The 18,064-nt window shown below is 40.6% G+C and overlaps 2 protein-coding genes across 12 annotated transcripts in view; one reads left to right on the top strand and one right to left on the bottom strand.

Annotated features, from left to right (window-relative positions):
* Positions 1-5,843, bottom strand: part of zgc:162297 (uncharacterized protein F13E9.13, mitochondrial) — a 14,084-nt gene extending 8,241 nt beyond the window's left edge. The window contains exons 1-6 of one of the 11 annotated variants that reach the window (XM_028586340.1): positions 4,353-4,468; positions 3,991-4,006; positions 3,781-3,874; positions 2,821-2,903; positions 1,709-1,889; positions 487-637 (exon numbers count right to left, since the gene is read on the bottom strand). In XM_028586340.1, the coding sequence (XP_028442141.1) occupies positions 487-637; positions 1,709-1,889; positions 2,821-2,903; positions 3,781-3,853 (488 nt within the window). In that variant the 5' untranslated portion in view covers positions 3,854-3,874; positions 3,991-4,006; positions 4,353-4,468. The other 10 variants (XM_028586347.1, XM_028586312.1, XM_028586289.1 and 7 more) reach the window with 10 other exon arrangements.
* On the top strand, positions 3,666-18,064 carry ccne1 (cyclin E1). Its single transcript, XM_028586269.1, has 12 exons — positions 3,666-4,886; positions 5,437-5,487; positions 5,701-5,788; positions 6,067-6,129; positions 6,562-6,719; positions 7,104-7,239; positions 12,164-12,310; positions 12,521-12,616; positions 12,956-13,090; positions 15,469-15,580; positions 15,711-15,868; positions 16,847-18,064. Exons 2-12 carry the CDS (start codon positions 5,474-5,476, stop codon positions 17,075-17,077), a joined length of 1,338 nt encoding a protein of 445 aa, XP_028442070.1. The 5' UTR covers positions 3,666-4,886; positions 5,437-5,473; the 3' UTR covers positions 17,078-18,064.

Raw genomic sequence — 18,064 nt, 5'->3', positions numbered from 1 at the left:
TATGTGAGTATCATCAGAGAAAAAGTAGCTCTAACTGAACAACTACAGTCGTATTCAGAGATATAATAAGTCAAATAAGTCAGCTTTCAGTAGAGCTGTAACAATTCCAAATTTTGCTGTACAATTAATTGTCTCCGAAATAATTGCGATTAACATTATAGTGGTCTCTTTCAGTCAAACGTAAACACATTTAGGTATTACTTTTTGAAACAAATTAAAGTTTGGAATGAATCCCAGGATACATCCATGTCATATATCACTGTCATGTGACCCAGATAATGTAGTAACACAAATACACAGCCTCTTGATTATCATAAAACATTGTTTCTAACTCTAATGTTGGCAATGAATTGCGGTTAAACAAAGAAACCGTGATTATGTAAAAAAAAATGTTACAGGGCTAGCTTTCAGGTATTTTTTTTTTTTGCATGTAAGCGGCTCATCGGGTTGTACTTTCTAATGTAACTGTAGAGAAGGTGGGCTCACCTGTGCTTCTTTTTGATGTCGGTGAAGATGTGCACGTGCTCAGCTCCGATCTGCTTGCGATATCTCAGCAAGTCTCCGGCGCAGGCGTTCAGGAGACCCTCATCAGCCACGTGAGAGAAGACGAAACCCTCAGCCCTGATGAAATCAAGACCTGTGACCACACAGGAATGTTACAGTGCTGTGGTTGACCAACCGGTAGCCACTGTGTCAAACACAGGTACGTTTTGGCTAAGTCTGACCTTTGCTCTGAAAGTAAGCGGTTTCTTACTGAAAACCAAACACACAGCAACTCATTTAACTGATGAACACATCTTAAATTAGAATAGGTGAGAAGACAGTAATCAGCTGATGTATTGTTTGGCATGAAGATCGGTTTACCCTTTTGCAATGATACCACATGATTGAAGACCTCTGTTCTCTTTTAAAAGCTTTCGCTGATGATGATTATAGCCTCATACACAGAGCTCCAGCAATTGAATGGATACAAAGACTAGAGCTGCGAAGCTTGATCGATTAGTTGTCAAGTGGTCTCGTGTTGCCAGACCTTCCTCCACAGCGCTGCGGAGGAGGGTCTGGCTAGTACACACAGCATTATGGGAGGGGAGAAAAACGTGCTCTGGTTTATTGGCATTTCTTTAAACCAATCACAATCATCTTTGGGCGATGCTAAGCGCCGGACGGAGCCACGGTGCCTCTGCTAAATAGTCTCGGGAAGGAACTTGTTTTGGTGGAACGTGTGTACGTTCAGAAGTTGTTTTAGTCGTGCGACAGAAAACTGGACAGAAAGTCTAGCTAGCTGTCTGCAGAAGGTAACAGACATCTGACAGAATTTCCGGTGGTACCGGAACAATCCAGGAAGTGGAACGTCGTCGACATAGACTACTTGTCGAGTATTAAATTAATCGCAAACTATTCTGATAATCGATTAATCGGTTTCAGTCCTTTTTCTTTTATGAAAAATGTAAACGTTCTATGATACCACCTTCTTAAATGTGAATATTTTCTAGTGTCTTCCCTCTTCTGTGACAGTAAACTGAATATCTTTGAGTTGTGGACGAAACAAGACATTGGAGCACGGTCATCTTGGGCTTTGATCGACATTTTTCATATTTTCCTGACATTTTATAAACCAAACAACTCATCGATTAATATAAAATGCAATCGACAGATTAACTGACAATGAAAATAATTGTTAGTGGCAGCACCCAGTGAAAGACCAAACCTGAAGCCAGAGCTACGGCCAGAGCCTGCTGGTTAGCAGCAGACAGGATCTGCACTCCAAGCGGCAGGCCTGGACAGATGCTTCTCACTGCAGCGCATACTGCAGTCATACAGGCAGACACCTCGGGGCCCACAGAGAACGAGTAAGGGATATCATGCATGTTCTCAATGATCACACCATCCTGAAAGAGATTAGATTAGATTCAACTTTATTGTCATTGTGCAAGTACAAAGACAGCAAAATGCAGTTTGTGTCCAACCAGAAGTGCAAAAAAAAAGCAGAAAAGGGCAAATCGATATACAAGTATAGACAAGTGGTGCATAGGCGGGACAAGAAATACATTGCAGTGTTATAAGATAGGAATAAATATGGCTATGTAATATTAACAATGTATGAACAACATGCACAGATATGTGCAATGTAGTAGCAGTGACATTATACTAGTAGTAAGAATAATATAGATATAGATACATGCAGTGTATTAACAGAATATATAATTAGAAAAACAGAATAAATATGGATATACTGAATGAACCATATAGACAGATATGTACAGCTATGTGTAGAGCTGGGCAATATATCGATATTATATCGATATCGTGATATGAGACTAGATATCGTCTTAGATTTTGGATATCGTAATACGGCATAAGTGGTGTCTTTTCCTGGTTTTAAAGGCTGCATTACTGTAAAGTGATGTCATTTTCTGAATTTACCAGACTGTTGTAACTGTTATATTATTTGCCTTTACCCACTTAGTCATTTATCCACATTACTGATGGTTATTTATCAAAAATCTCATTGTGTAAATATTTTGTGAAAGCACAAATAGTCAACAGAACAATATCGTTGCAGTATTGATATCGAGGTATTTGGTCAAAAAGTTTGTGATATTTGATTTTCTCCATATCGCCCAGCCCTGTGCTCTGTGGTAACATTATAAGAGTAGTAAGAATAAGTGTATGTGCAGGATGAATAGTATGAAAGAGCAGTAGAATATGGCTATGTATAGGTGTATTGCAAAGAGGGGATTACAGGCAACGGTTACTGTCTTGCCCTGGAAGACCCCAAATGTGTAAGGAATCCAACACGCACAGTGTGCAATAACGTACAATCCCTGCATCACGGTAGATGGCTGCCTCCCTGCATGCTTCTTCGGTGATTTGGGACATTTTCATACAACCCAGGGGTGTGCCTGAGATAGATGAGAAACTTGGTTACTAACAGCGGTATGAGCTATCCAGTGGTGGAATGTAACTAAGTACATTTACTCAAGTGCTGCACTTAAGTACACAATGTTGAGTTACTTGTACTTTACTTGAGTCTTTTCTTTTCGTGCCACTTTCTACTTCTACTCCGCTACATTTCAGAGAGAAATATTGTACTTTTTACTCCACTACATTTATCTGACAACTTTAGTTACTTTACAAATTAAGATTTTTGCACATAAAACACATGTAAAATATATAAAATATGATGTTTTATTATAAATTAAACTACCCAACACAATAACAGCCTACAAGTCCAGCTGAAATGATGAGACCATTAAACACACAACTGTTTGGATCCACTTTCTAAAATGGGACTTTTTACTTTACTATTACTTTTAATATTTTGAGTACATTGTTCCTGATGATACATACTTTTACATAAGTAACATTTTCAATGCAGAACTTTTACTTGTAACAGAGTATTTCTACAGTGTGGTATTAGTACTTTTATTTACAGTAAAGGATCTGAATACTGGAGGTATCACATACAAAAGCTCTCCAAATTTGCAGTGATGCAAAAGAAGTACTGTACTCAAGTATAAATCTGAAGTACTTGTACTTTACTTGAGTTATTTCATTTCATTCCACTTCCCACTACAGTGCAGAGAGAATATTATACAGTTTACTCAACTGTGTTGATTTGACTGTTATAGCTACTTTACAAATTAAGATTTTCCACACAAAAATACAGGGAAGTGGTATATGGAGTAGCCTATTTTACAGTGCGGCATTAAAGGGAGTGAATACTTCCTCCACCACTGTACATGTACATTTGAACACTGAAGGTCAGTGCAGTCATACCTGGTAAGGCTTTAACATGAATCATCCCAATAACCACGGATTTTAGTCGCCCAAAAAGGTCCAAAAACTTCATGGTCCCGTCTTGTGGAGCCACCTGGAAGCAGAGAGAAAGAAAAAAATATCTGTTTTTTTGACTTTCTAAGCATGGGGGATCACGTGGCTGGCCAAAGGTCAGTTTTGGTTAATCAAACAACATTTTAAATAACAAACCTTCTACTTCTTCTGTCTTCAAAATCCATATCAAACCAGATATAATATCAATAAATATAATATCATATATAACACCAGTAATGCAGAAAACAATTACATTACCTCCACCTGGATTTAAAACACATTTAGCAGTGCAGCAATACTGGAAAAGGGTTGCATAGTTGCAATGAGGGGACATATACATATTCATACATATATAGGTCTATATGTCTATGGGTATGACGACCCATGCTGGAAATGGGCGCCTCGCTAGAAGCATCCGCGTGCTAACATGTTGTTTTTTTGCTAAATAACCGACGCGCCCATGGTGACAGCGAGAGAGAACCGTCGGGGGAGTTCGCTGAACGGAAAGGCTCAATTACCTTACAATAATTCGGTCGTTTTAAGTTTTATTTTAGGCTTAATCCGAAAGGACTACGGCTTTGTTTACATCTGACAGACTAGCCACGCGGTGCCCGGGCACTTCCTCTTTGGAAGCGCCGCCCCCTGCAGCTGTCACCACAGCGGTTACACCTCCCGTTTTGCCGGTTAACTTATAACTTATTTGTCTTTTTCTTTAGCACAAGATATATCTACTATATCAAAAGCATGTGCTCCACACACGATACCTGTGTGAAAACGGTGGTGAATTGAGTTGAAATGAGACTATAAAGGGGCGGTGAAGCTGGGGGTTTAGCGCCAAGTTAAATCCACTCCTCTCTGACGTTGATGCTTCAAGTCATCTGTTCTTCTGTGCGAGGCGCCAGCTCAGAGGAACTAGCCCCGGCCTGGAGATACACATACACTCGTGCACAGGGAGCACCCCGAGTCCGAACAACAGGCGGTGAAGTTCCACATCCCTTCGTATTTCTTTTTAGACGTGGATAAGAGTGAACTTCAAGGGACAGAATCTTGAGGTGAGTGGATGAAACCTAACGTTTACCATTGCATCGAGTTGGTTAAGCTTTGTTCAGCTGCCACCTGTGTAGCTAAGCTAACTAAACTGCAATAAGCTCGATAACGAGTTAAAGCGTTGTATGGATGTTGATACTTAAATGTCGCCTGTTTTCACCTGGGTGTCCGGTGCTGTTACTGTTAAATGGTGAATTAAAAAAATAGGCGTCTCAGCTGTGCCTGTCGTTCGGCCATTATGTGGCAAGCCAGCTGTCCAAAGATAGTGGAGGGAAATAACCAGCTTCCCATGAAAAAAAATACGCGATAGAACAACGTTTAGCAGCTACTGTAATGTCTGATGTTAGTCGCCGTTTAATTTCACGAATATACTTGCATTGTGTGGTACTTTCTGGCGACTTTTAATTGCGTACTGTTTCCATTTCCCCGCGCCAGGCTGAGTTGGGCTTTGTCAGAAGGAGGGAGTTGAGAGTGGGGGTTGGGAGTGTGTATTCTTTCATTTTAGAAACTCAAAAATAAAACTTTTAAAACATTCATTCATTCATTCATTCACAGGTTTACTCTCAAACTGACACATACCCCTCAGAGTATAATGCGAGGACAACGGTGAGTTTAATATTTGATTTAATTCATGACTCTTTTAGCGCGTCAATCAAAGTGTGTGACGACAGAGGAAAAAAAAGTTGATGGAGCTTAGCCGTTCGGCTAGTTAGCTTGTTGCTATAGGACCTTATTTTTGACCGCATTAACATGTAGGTCCAAGCTTGTTAAAATGTATTATGTTGATTCTGGAGACTTACAGCTACTGTGTTGTTATAGGGAAGAAACAGAATCGAGGTCTGTTGCTCCCAAGGCACCCGAAGAACCCACAGTACGACCGAGAAAGAGGAAGGCAGATGTTGCTATTGTAAGTAGTTTGAAAGGCTTGCAGACTAGCCTATAACTAGCCTTGACCCCATTTTCAGCTGTGGCTAGGTTGCAAATGTAGGCCTAATTGAATACCTACAATATAAAACCGGTGTCCCTTAACATACATTTTATATTCATCATTGCTGGCAAGTAAGTGTCTTGTGCTTCATTCAATCAAGTATTACTGATCAATGCAGCTAATATTATATTTCATAATGAATATAGTTGCATTTAATAATGCTTTTTTTAAAATAAAGTCCTTTCTTTGATTCTCAGTATTTACAAGATCTGGATGAGGAGGTAGCAGAGATGACGAAGAAGAAGCAGCGTGAATGTGAGGTAGGCTTGGTTATCTTTCCACACTTCAAAACATGTGCTTCACCCCAGTTTTAACTCATGCCTTGGTTCAGTTAATGTATCTGTGGCCCAGTTGCTGCTGGGATATGAGCTTGGTTGCTCATTCCTCAAGTACGTTTTGGCTGATCTATTCTTAATTCTGCCTTAACTAGCACTTTACGCTTGATCTCTGATTAGGAGGTGTGTCCGTAGTAGGGGCTGGGTTCCAAATGCAATACTTTTTAAGCACCGACCGAATTGCCTCTATAGTATTGAAAAATGTCATCGAAGTCACGATATCGGTATCTCACAGTCCTAGTCTATTGTCCCTTTTTTAGGCTTTAATGTTTGCAGTCAGCATATTGGAGTGCTGGCCTTACCACGTTTCTATACTGTGCCCGTTCCTCATCTCTGCTCTCTCTCTTTCCCGTGAAGCTGGGCAGGGGTCTTGATGCTGGTTACACAAGTCCACAGAGGTGGATTCCCACACCTGATCAGGAAGAGGTTGCCCTGATAAACGCAGGTTTCCCCCACTACAACTTTAACAACGTATTTGTAACACCCGTGCGTTGTGCCCCGCTCCCTGCGTTGTGGTGAGTACTGTTTGGTTGATTATCTCTGCTTAGGCTCCATATTATGCAGCCACCCGTTCTATCGAAGCACATACAGATTGGTGACAAATTTAAGCTAAGGCCTGGGCATGTTTCTAGGCTTAGCTTATATGTCTTCCTTCACAGTATTCTGTAGTTGTGGCTAATAGTTTTCTCCTTTACCCTTTTTTTAAAATTCATTTTTTAAATCACTAGGGCTAAAATACAGCCCTGTAGGAACTAGATTGAAAGTGTTTGATCTTTTGGTTGTCTGTTTAAAGCAAGTCATATTTAAAATCCAAATGACACAGCGTTGCACAACAAGGGGGACAGTCAAGAGTTGAATCCTTGATTTTTACCATTGTGTGTACATCTCTGATTTATCAGCTGGGCCAGTAAGGATGTGGTATGGAACAACATGTTGGAGAAGGATAAGACCTACACCAGGGATGTCCATGTGATGGAGAAACATCCTCATCTGCAGCCCAAGATGAGGGCAATTCTCCTGGACTGGCTCATGGAGGTCTGTAGCATGTCTTGATGACCAGTTAATCTCTCTCTCGTGGTCAACACCCTTGGACACTTTCGTTTTGATCATTTCAGCTTGATTTGTGGGGAAAAGGAGCATCTACTGACTAAACCTTATGATTAAAGTGGCTCTCAATTGTTCCGTTAGCAGCTGTGGACAGCATTAGAGTTAAAATGTTAAAATGCTTGAACATCACCGAACATACTAGATTTCATGATTGTAGAACTAACTCTAATGGTAATGTACTGATTACTCCTAATCTGGTTATTGAGAGAATGCAAATTTGTTTTAATTATCAGTAAAGATCCTGTGGCACAACAATCAAGTAATACTATTAACAGTATCTTAAAAGTAGTGAGGAAAACCCACAGTCAGTTCTGAACATCATTGTAATGAAGGTAAATGATGAGCTGCTAATGACTGAATTCTCCGGTTTCTGACAGATCAACCAATCTGATTGGCTTAATCACATTCACTAAAGACCTTATCTGCTTTTAGTCTTTTGGTTTTGGATCCTGTTCATATTTAAAATAAAAATTGCTAATAATGGTGTTACAGGCTGCATGGAAGTAATGGGGGACCTCATCTGACAGATGTGAGATCAGAGGATTGTTTCAAAGAGTATAGTGTAAATTTAAACACTGAGATAGTTCTTGTCTATTTAGGTTGGATCTATTAGATTTTTAGACCAATTTAAAGTTACAGGAAACTTGATTCTGAATTGCGGTTGTTCCATACCTATATGTAGGAATACATTCTATGTACTGCGCAAAGCATTTCAAATTTCAGAAAACACAAGTTTGAAATGACAACTAAAAATCGGCATGGATTTGTTTTTTCGCGGACGGTATGGGCGCTCCATTAGATGCAAATTAAAAAAAAAAAAAAAAAAAAAAAAAAAATCAATGGCGATGGTTGGAAAACGACAATATTGCGTTTATAGTTTGCTATGACAATACACAAACATGCCGCACAATGTAAAGGTAACAGAGGAATCTCACAGCCTTTAACTGTATATTGGACCAAGTTGAGCCCTTAACAACAGAACTGAAAACACTGAGCAGCTTCACAAAATTCAACCCAATAAGAAACAAAATAAAGTTTGTTGTGTGGTGTACACTGACAGAGTATCAGTACCTGAATGTCAATACACGGTTCAACTCAGCAACCCGTTAAACGTTACACGTGCCCTCCAACAGTTAAACAAATGCGTATCGCTGCATTTTGCTATTAATTAGAAAAAAACTCGCCCATTGCTGAACTTCACCAATTTCCACGGTACCAACTCCAGACCGAGTTTACAGCTCAGTTTGTTTTGTATCCAGCTGTGCTGTGAAAGTTTGCAACTTGAAGAAAAAAAAAAACACTGGACATTTTTTTACTGTTAAACATCCTTCAAATGTACACGTTTCACCTGTAATAGATCACCTGCACTGCCTAACCCCACAGAAGTTGGAAGGCTTTTATTTTTTAATTTTTTTTTCCTGTCAACACTAATTAGACTCCTCAAAGGCTCAGCAGTGTTCCCTATTTGGACCTGTTTCCCTCTGTGACCAAACGGAGCCAAACTGGCTCTGAACCAGGAAATATAAAACAATACATTTTAGGACTGCAGTGTTTCCCGCAGATTAGAGAGCCGTATCACCGGGGGGTGTTGTCGTAACAATAAGTATCAAAAACTGAGGAGGATCACGCTGTTGGATGCTGTCCTCTTCTCCTACTTCATTGCCTAACAAATCTATCTCTTTCTCTCCCTTACGCCGTCTTTCACTGGTTGAAGCCTGAAAATAATGTAAACGAATGAATAACCTAACTAATTACACTGGTCAGACTGTTCAGAGGCCCGTTCCAGAAAGCAGGTTTAGTGAAAACTGTTTGTTAACCCTGAGATGAGGGGAAACTCTGGGTTTTCTGTTTCAGAAAGAGAGGTAACTTCACATCAGAGTCAGTTACTATGGTAACTGAGCCTGTGACCCTAACCTGGTCGGGGGCAGGTTTTCTTCAAGAAACCTCGAGTTTCTCTGTCTCCTCCCTCTGACACAGCGCTCTCATTTCCTCATTCATTCAGTCTGTAGCAGGCACATTTTAATGCAGTTTGTTATCTGCATGAATAAAAACGTATTGGTTTATGTTAGGCAGACTATAAAACGTTTTTTTCTCAAACATGTCATGTCGTTTTGTCGACGATCCCGTTGATGAAAAAGCTGTATTAATTCACAGAGAGTTTACATCTGGAGATGATATTGAGTCCCGACTATAGATGTATTTTCATTTCCACATAACCAATTTGAGAGGTATTTTTTATCACAGTCCATTAGATATGTAGATACCTTATCCGTCCTCATATCACTAACCTCAACCATCGTGGACAGGCTTTAACATCCAAGCAGATTCTTTGTCGCGCTTTTTTTTTTTTTTTTTTTTTTTTTTTTTTTTTTGCCAACGGCAGTTTTCTTTTATTGGTGTGTATGGATCATACTGTAGCCTAATAGTAAAGCCACTGTATGCAGAGCCATCACAAAAGTGTGACTCACTCTGAAACGTCTTTTTAAATGTTTTTAGTGTTCCCTGGACACAAACAAGTGAGAGCCATTCAAAAGAAATAAATGATTATACATTATAGTTCTGTTAATGATCATGGTGCTGCAGCCTCAGAATGGGATTAGTAGTATCTTACTTTTTCGCCCGCAGGATTGCACCTAAATGAAATTTATAGGTGTAATACAATTCCAGTTTTCATCAGTAGCCTAATATTATAAGTTAACTGTGATTAAATATGAAATTAATACACTGTTAATGCGTACGCATTGACTCGAGCAGCAATTTTCTCCCACACCAATTCTCTTTTGCAGCAGCAACCACTTGCTTTTTTTTTTATAAAATACATGTTCAAACTCGCTATTTGTGTGCATGAGTATTTCCGTCGACCAGTTTGTGGTTGTTACCATGGTGAATCGTAGAATCATGGCTCTGTTCATGCTGCCTTTTTATAGTGGCTGTGCAGGCGCGTAACCCTGTGTGAACCTACTGAGTTGATTGAACCAACTCAAATCAGCTGTTCTGGAACCGAAAACTCTGAGTTACCCATCTCAGGGTAAATCAACTCCAACATCGGAGTTAGACTCAGAGTTTGTTAAACCTTCTAGCTGGAACGGACCCCAGATATGTTTCAGACTGATGCATCTGGTTCAGGCTGGTCCTCATCCTCAACACGTCTTTTTCCAACTGTTTGTGAACATGTGAATTTCGCCAGCCGTCTTGTCTCCTTTCATGGAGACAGACGCTGTGTCTACGGTGGGCTTGATGGTCTTTTAAGCCTCCAGCGTCGCCTTCCAGGCAGCTAACTCTCACCTTAACCCTAACGATAACCATTGCGGCGCTGCCTGAAAGGCGACGTTGGGGGCTAAAAACACCGCACGGTGGGAGGAGCTGTGTACGTGAGCGAAACACAAGTGACCGAGAGACGGAGGAGAGCAGGGAAAGGAAATGCAGAAGAACGTGTTTTAAACAGTTTAAATAAATTAATAACGCAATGTGCGGCTTCCGGTGTTGATAGTGTGGCGCGCCACCGCCACAAATTAGTCTTTGTGGGAAACACTGGACTGGGTATCGCCACTGATTTTCTAATTTTCAAGTATTCAATTTCTGATTCAATGTCAATTTCGGATATTTTAGTAGCAAAACCAATTTCTCTTATGAAAGAAATTGTACAAGGTTCCCTCTAACCTGCGGAACTATTAAAAGCCTCAAAGTTTACTTTAAAATCGACCCAAAGCAGTTCCTTTATTTATTTTTTAAATATTTAACATGAACACACTACAGCAGTCCACACAAAGTGGGACTCTACAGTCAGTATTGAGTGACATTTCATTCAGATATGTTGAGCTGAGAGACAAAGAGGACCCCTTTTTTAAAATGGCCATGCCAGTTTTTCCCTAACCAAAATGTTGCCTCGCTGGAGCATTTGTTAAGCCCATTACCCACAATAGCATGACCTAGGATTCCTTAGGTCTCTGATCCAGAGATTGATTCTGGATTTTATGAATCGATTTGGATCCTTCAAAAGAAAATCTATTTTAATCAAATTGTTTATAAACCCAACCCTAATACATACAGTATGTAGGTAAGACAACCTAGAATCAATTTGACATTTCTAAGTGTTTTATGGCAAGACATCATACACCATCAAGCAACATATTCCTACTTTTCTTTCCTGTGCCTTTTTTTTTTTTTTTTTTTAGAAACCTATACATATTTTCTGTTCCCTTTTTTTTTTTTTTTTTTTTTTTTTTTTTTTTAGCAACATATTCATACTTCTTTGCTTTTTTTTTAACCACTTCTTCATCTTTGCTCTTGTTATGTTAAAAAATAAAATAGGAAAATCGCAAAGAAGTAGGGTTGGGTACCACTATGGAACTAGTTCCTACGCAACCACTTAATGTGTCGACTGAAATATTTTCCCTCTGTCGCTCTGAAACGGATGTAAAAATATCACACTTTCTCTGTAGTGTACCGTTAGCTAGCTACCGTAAATGTAGGCTACTTTTAAAATGCCAAAAACTCTATAAAAGAGCCTATTCTTTGTCGTTTTTCAAGAATCTGTTTAGGAATCGGAATGGTTTTTAGAAGTACCGGTTCGGAATCGTAAAAAATCCAAACGACCCCCAACCCTACTAATAAGCAAAAATACAAATTGCTGTTCCAGCTAATGGCAACAAAGCTTTGCCATGAGACAAGCTTCTCCTGATGAATATGTACATTGTTCAATTGTGTCCTGATACCATTTTTTAATTGCCATAGTGCACTCCCATAAGCAAACCTACTAGTGAATGTGGTTTGAAGCCATGGGAGGTCACATCAGTGCGTTGATGTTCTGCCTGTGTGAACGTTTTTTATTATTTATATATTTTCTTTTTAGGTGAGTGAGGTGTACAAACTGCACAGGGAGTCGTACCACCTGGCTCAGGACTACTTTGATCGCTTCATGGCCACACAGAGAAACGTCTTCAAATCAACGCTGCAGCTCATAGGCATCACCTGTCTCTTCATCGCTGCCAAAGTAGAGGTAAGATGGGTTGGACTGTACAGACGTGTGAATTGGAAAATAAAATCCCTGGTTGATAAGTAGCCTGTTCTTTCTCATCTTTGTAGTGGGCTTGCTTTAGGAACACCATCTTTGTTGCATGGCCCCTTTCTTCTGCAACATTTTACAATCTGTTGGTTGGTATGATCGGTTGTAATAATGCTCGTCTCCTGTGTTTTTTGCATCCCCCAGGAGATGTATCCTCCCAAGGTCCACCAGTTTGCCTACGTTACAGACGAAGCCTGCACTGAAGATGAGATTCTCAGTATGGAAATCATTATTATGAAGGTAAAGAACAGGGAACCCTCTACTCATTGATCCATGTCACATCAGTGTGAACTGGTCTACAATCTTACAAATCTCACCCCACTGATGGGATTTTGGTAGAGCTCAGTATGTTATAGTATATATATATATTAGTTACTTAAGTCCCTAATGGTAGACGTCGTATTCTCTTGGCCTTTTCATGTATGGTTTTAGAAATGCATGTCTGTCCATAAGGTATTTGTTTTGTTGTCCCATACCTTGATCTGTGGACAATCGTGAGTTTTAGATTTAATCGTATAGCTGTTGGTGATGGTTTTACTTCAACACTATCTGCTCTTTTATTTTTTTTTCCAAACACAGGAGCTGAAGTGGAGTCTCAGCCCTCAGACTCCCATCTCCTGGCTCAATGTTTACATGCAAGTGGCCTACCTGAAAGAGACAGACGAGCTGCTCATCCCCAAATACCCCCAGACTACTTTTACACAAATCGCAGAGGTATGTTGTTTTCCCCTCCTCCTGCCGTGTGCGTGTGCGTGTGTGAGATACCCCTCCTCCCTTCTTTGAGAAATGTTTTTCGTCTTTACCACAGGTGTTCTTTTTCCTTATCCCGTTTTAATGAGTTCAAATATTGCTGGACCGGGCTATTTCTCACCTGTAATGTTTGACAGTTACGCTTCACAGCAGAGTTAAGACAGAAGTTATGTAAAAGAAGTTGTGTAAAATCCAGCTCTAGTTTTTAAAAACAGGAGTTGGAAAGTGGAGCTGCATAATGGCACTTACCCACTGCTAGTAGCAGCTCGAGTCAGCCGCAGTGCCCCGTCCTCCTTTTTTCCATTGCAGATTTAGTTCCTTTTGGTATCGTCTTAGCTTGCTTGGAACCTCGACGGAGGGGATACTAAATAAAGTACCTGTTGGCAGGTACCAGGGACTTTTTTTCATAATGGAAAACCAAAAAAGGCGAGTCAAGCAGGTACCATGTAATGGAAAAACGCCATTGGAGAGCGGTATCTAGTTGGCAGTATTTGAGACTCTGTAAAGTCACCTCATTTGCACAACTGAAGGTGTCTGTCTTGGTCTAAGGAAGTGACCATAGTAAACATGAGGGTGATATACAGTCTCCTAAACACTTCTAGTGATGACTTAATTAAGAGCCTGTATTGGGTCTCAATCTCTCGTCTTAATTTCTCTCTTCCTTTGGTTTTAACGCGTCACCGACCCTGTCGGGATGGTAAACTCATGCATTAGTCGCTATATGTGATTTCTGGATTACGCATTGTCACCAGTTGAGCTCTTACTTTGGACTACAGTGACCATTTTGCCTGTTAACATGGTCACTGTGTCAGGTTATGCCTGCCATACACTCTAAAAAAGACTGAAGTCTGACACCATCTCACATCTAATGTTAAAGACTCGTATGTAAAGACTGGAGATCTTGCAGGGTCACAAATTGCGAGAATACAACTAGATTCATTTTGGAAAAGGTAACCAAGCTAGCTAGCTGCCACTAGTGTTAACTAGCTGGTAACTTAAGGGAAAGTTTGCAGATTTTTCTGTTCTGCCATACATGCAGATGAATGGCAGCAGTACCTGGAGGTCTGTGTTTATCTGCTGGTAAAACTCCCGTTGGATGACGCGCTCCCTTTCTCCGATGTTCCATTGTTCCGACCTCTCCATCCATCCATCTATCTTCGTCCGCTTATCCGGTGTCGGGTCGCGGGGGGAGCAGCTCCAGCAGGGGACCCCAAACCCTACAAAGCAGCTAGATTGGTTGGGGTAAGGCATTTCACCTCGAGTGGTTAAGGTTAGGATAGCCGATTGGCCAGGGGATAGTACCTGTACAAATGGGGTTAGGTTACCTTGCGTAAGCATGGACACCTGGCCAATAAATGCCATTGAAGGGCGGGTCTTGGCGTGGACGTCCGACTTGTGGGCTGTAGGACCAAAGAGGAGAGGTCGGAACATGGAGCGTCGGAGAAATGACATGGCACCACGCTTCAGAATGGCTGAAAATCTGCAACTTTCCCTCTTTAGCATTTAGCTTAGCGTGGCGTCATAGCAGCCATAAATGCCAGCTCTAGCCATTTGCTGCTTCCTGTTTGATGCTGGAGGGCGCGCACCCATTGGTTGTTGACAGTGTTCACGTGATTTAACTTCACTACCAGGACTTCAAACAAAAAGACTGCCTGGGACTGAGTTTTATGACCACCTGATACCAAACAATTGAGACGATGGGAGCACCTAAACTCTAGGAAGACTCATGATTTCATTCCGATTATTAAAAAAAAAAAAAAAAAAAAAAAAAAAAAAAAAAAGGCCTGATAGTGGAATCTCTTGAAAAGTTGTCAGCATTAGGCAACTTGTATAGTCATAAATTCCTGCCCTGACTTGGCCGAGAAACATTAGACTACATGTTGGTCCCAACCAATCAAAACTTGCCATCTTTCACGGCCGTGGTGATGTCATCGAAAAAGGAGGAGCTAGGAACAGACTTCCAGGAACAAGAATGTAAACATACAGCGGCGGTGTGTATGATGCTGGCTGTCCTGTATTTGGAAAAGCCTAAAAAGAGGGGGGGGGAAAAACTTTTCCTGTTTCCCAGTTCCAACAGCGTTCATCATCGTCAGTTGCTCTGTTCTCCTATTCGTCACAGAAATGAGGGGAAGACAATAAAAGGTCTTTCTGGCGGGCGATGTGAGGCAGACCCTATTTATTCATAAATGTTCATCTTTGGGAAAGAAATGGGGATACACACAGTGTTCATGTAAATACCACAGCTGATTCTGTCGTGGCTTATTTGGAGTATACCCAGTACTCATTTTGAGGTATGCTCTGATGTTTAATGACAAGTTGATTTTCTTTTCTTTTTCTTCTAGTTGTTGGACCTGTGTATGCTCGATGTGCGTTGCCTTGAGTTTTCCAATGGCATCCTCGCTGCTTCAGCCCTGTTTCACTTCTCCTCTCTGGAGCTGGTGGAGAACGTCTCAGGTAGAAAAGCAAACTCCTCTTCAATTGGAGATTTACCAGTATTTTTAGTGTTTATTTTATTTATTTTTTTCTTCTGTTGGTGTAATCCTTGTTATGTTCCCCTGACTTATCCCTTTTGTTGTCCGTGCAGCTCTGAAGAGGGTGGAGGTAGAGGCGTGCGTGAGGTGGATGGTGCCATTCGCCATGGCGCTGCGGGAGGTCGGTGGCTCGTCCATGAAGACGTTCACAGGAATCCCTGCAGATGACATGCACAACATCCAGACCCATGCCTCCTACATTACATGGCTGGTAAGTGAAACACTAGGATTTAATTTTTTCTTCTTCTCATTTTTAATATTAGAAAGTGCTCATATTATGCTCATTTTAAGGTTCATAATTGTATTTAGAGGTTGTACCAGAATAGGTTTACATGGTCTAATTTTCAAAAAACACCATATTTTTGTTGTACTGCACATTACTGCAGCTCCTCTTTTCACCTTGTGTGTTGAGCTCTCTGTTTTAGCTACAGAGTGAGGCATCGCACTTTTGTTGCATCTTTGTTGGGAGTCGCACATGCGCAGTACCTAGGTAAGGACTCCTAGCCAGTCAGAAGCAGAGTATGAGGGAGTGCCATGCTAGCAGCTAGGTGAGCATTATAACGTGTGTTCCAAAGTGAGCACGTTTGTCTCTGAAGTAAAGGCTGGACTACAATAGAGCTGTTTGGAGCAGTTTGTGAACAGTGTTTTCTGTTTGAGATGGTAAGTCCCTTTTGGGGTGGACTTTGGGCTTTTTCACTTTGTAAACCTAAGACAAAAAGATATATAACACAATAAAGGAAAGGGGGAAAAAAGCATAATATGAGCACTTTAAAAAAACCAAGGAGAAATTCCTGAAAAAAATCTGTGAAAATGACTATTTAGATTTTGTAGTGATCTACAAACTTGACAAGTGATCTTAAAATGCACGGGAGCATTTAACCTACGACTTGACACATCTGAAATTCTTTCAACCAATGATTTTTCAGGGATAATGGCAAGGGTTATGTGAAGAAAGGTTTCACATTCCCTTCAACACATTTTGTAAAAAAAAACACCTAAATATTTTCTACAAATTTATTTAATTGGCTTCTGAAAAAGCCTCAAACACAGATCTACTCCACATCATTCAAATATTTTCACTTTCACCAGTCTAAGTACAGAACCCTGTTTCTAACTTCAACAACGTGTGTCCGTAAGCAGACTTTCTAGTGACAGCATATTTAATCTGTGCTGTTTCTGCCGTGTACAGGACAAGGCCAGCTCTTACCAGGATGCGGATTTGAAGCAGCACGGCAACTGTCCGGTACCTTCCGGCGTCCTGACTCCCCCGCAGAGCAGTGAGAAAACGGAAGAGTTAGACCGAGTGGATACCGCAGCGCTGAAAATCAGGCCCAGGATTTGTACTCCATCCCCGCAAAGCCTCCTCCAAAGTAGCAACACAAACACAGAAACTGACAAGATGACAGAAATTGCAAATTAGATATTTTTTATTTTATATATTTTTTTTACATTCTAGCTGTGAGAGGAAGAAAAGCAACTCCATTGTGTTGACACTGCAGATGGGTTTTCAGTGGGGAATCACTGATTTGAAATGGTATTTTCTCCCAAGTCACGGCGATTACTTGGATCCAGATGCTTTTAAATGTCTCTGTAGTGGGTGTTTACACACAGGGGCTTCGACTAAATTGGGGGAAAAAACGCTGACACTCGGTGAGGATAGTTTGGATGGCCCCTACCCCCACAGGAATCTTACCTATTTAAACCCTCAGTTTAGATGAAATCACAAAGCTAAGGGCTGTAAGGGATGGGACGGCTCAAGAGTTCTCTTTATGAATAGCCTTGCGCCATAATGCTCGCATTAATTACCAACCAAACCTACATGTCGCGGTTGCCGTTTTTTATTTTCTATGCAGAGGCCAAATTGAATGGACATTTTTATGGTTTCTCTACTTGATTTAGAGTGTGTGTTTGTGTGTGTATTTGTGCTGTTCTAATATCGGTGGCCTCATTTGCCCAAAAACTATTCCTAGGGTCATATTTGGCTCTCTGTGCTGCTATAAAAGTGGGCTTTGCATGATTGAGGGGGGAAATGTAAGTTTGTGTGTGTGTGTGTGTGTGTGTGTGAGTGTGGTCACCAATAAATGGTGCGAAGCTCTTGTTTATGGTTCTACTCTACGCCATTTTTGTCAGACAAAGCATGGCCATGTTTTGCGAAGGGACCAGTAGCTTGGCTACCTTAATGGAGCAAACCAGCCAAGCTTCAGAAGCTAAAATATTGATTGTATTTAACTTTTTTTTTTTTTTTTTTTTTTTTTTTTTTTTAATCTCAACCTGCGGTTTGTTTCCCCACCACCCAAATGTAAATCTATTTTGATGTTTTAAAATAAAATGCTGCTACATATTTTCCATTAAAGACCATTTCTGAGGACTTTTTAATTAAACAATATTTTGTGGTTATATATTTTCA

This window comes from Perca flavescens, chromosome 1, assembly GCF_004354835.1.
Source record: "Perca flavescens isolate YP-PL-M2 chromosome 1, PFLA_1.0, whole genome shotgun sequence".
In the NCBI taxonomy this organism is placed as follows: Eukaryota; Metazoa; Chordata; class Actinopteri; order Perciformes; family Percidae; genus Perca; species Perca flavescens.
The sequence above is the reverse complement of the archived record's forward strand: the minus strand, read 5'-3'. Positions and strand labels throughout refer to the sequence as shown.

Bases quoted from the DNA above. Each gene is read 5' to 3' on its own strand.
- ccne1 (XM_028586269.1), top strand. The intron at 6,720-7,103 runs GTGAGTACTGTT...CTGATTTATCAG, and splicing joins GCCCCGCTCCCTGCGTTGTG to CTGGGCCAGTAAGGATGTGG. The intron at 12,311-12,520 runs GTAAGATGGGTT...TGCATCCCCCAG, and splicing joins TCATCGCTGCCAAAGTAGAG to GAGATGTATCCTCCCAAGGT.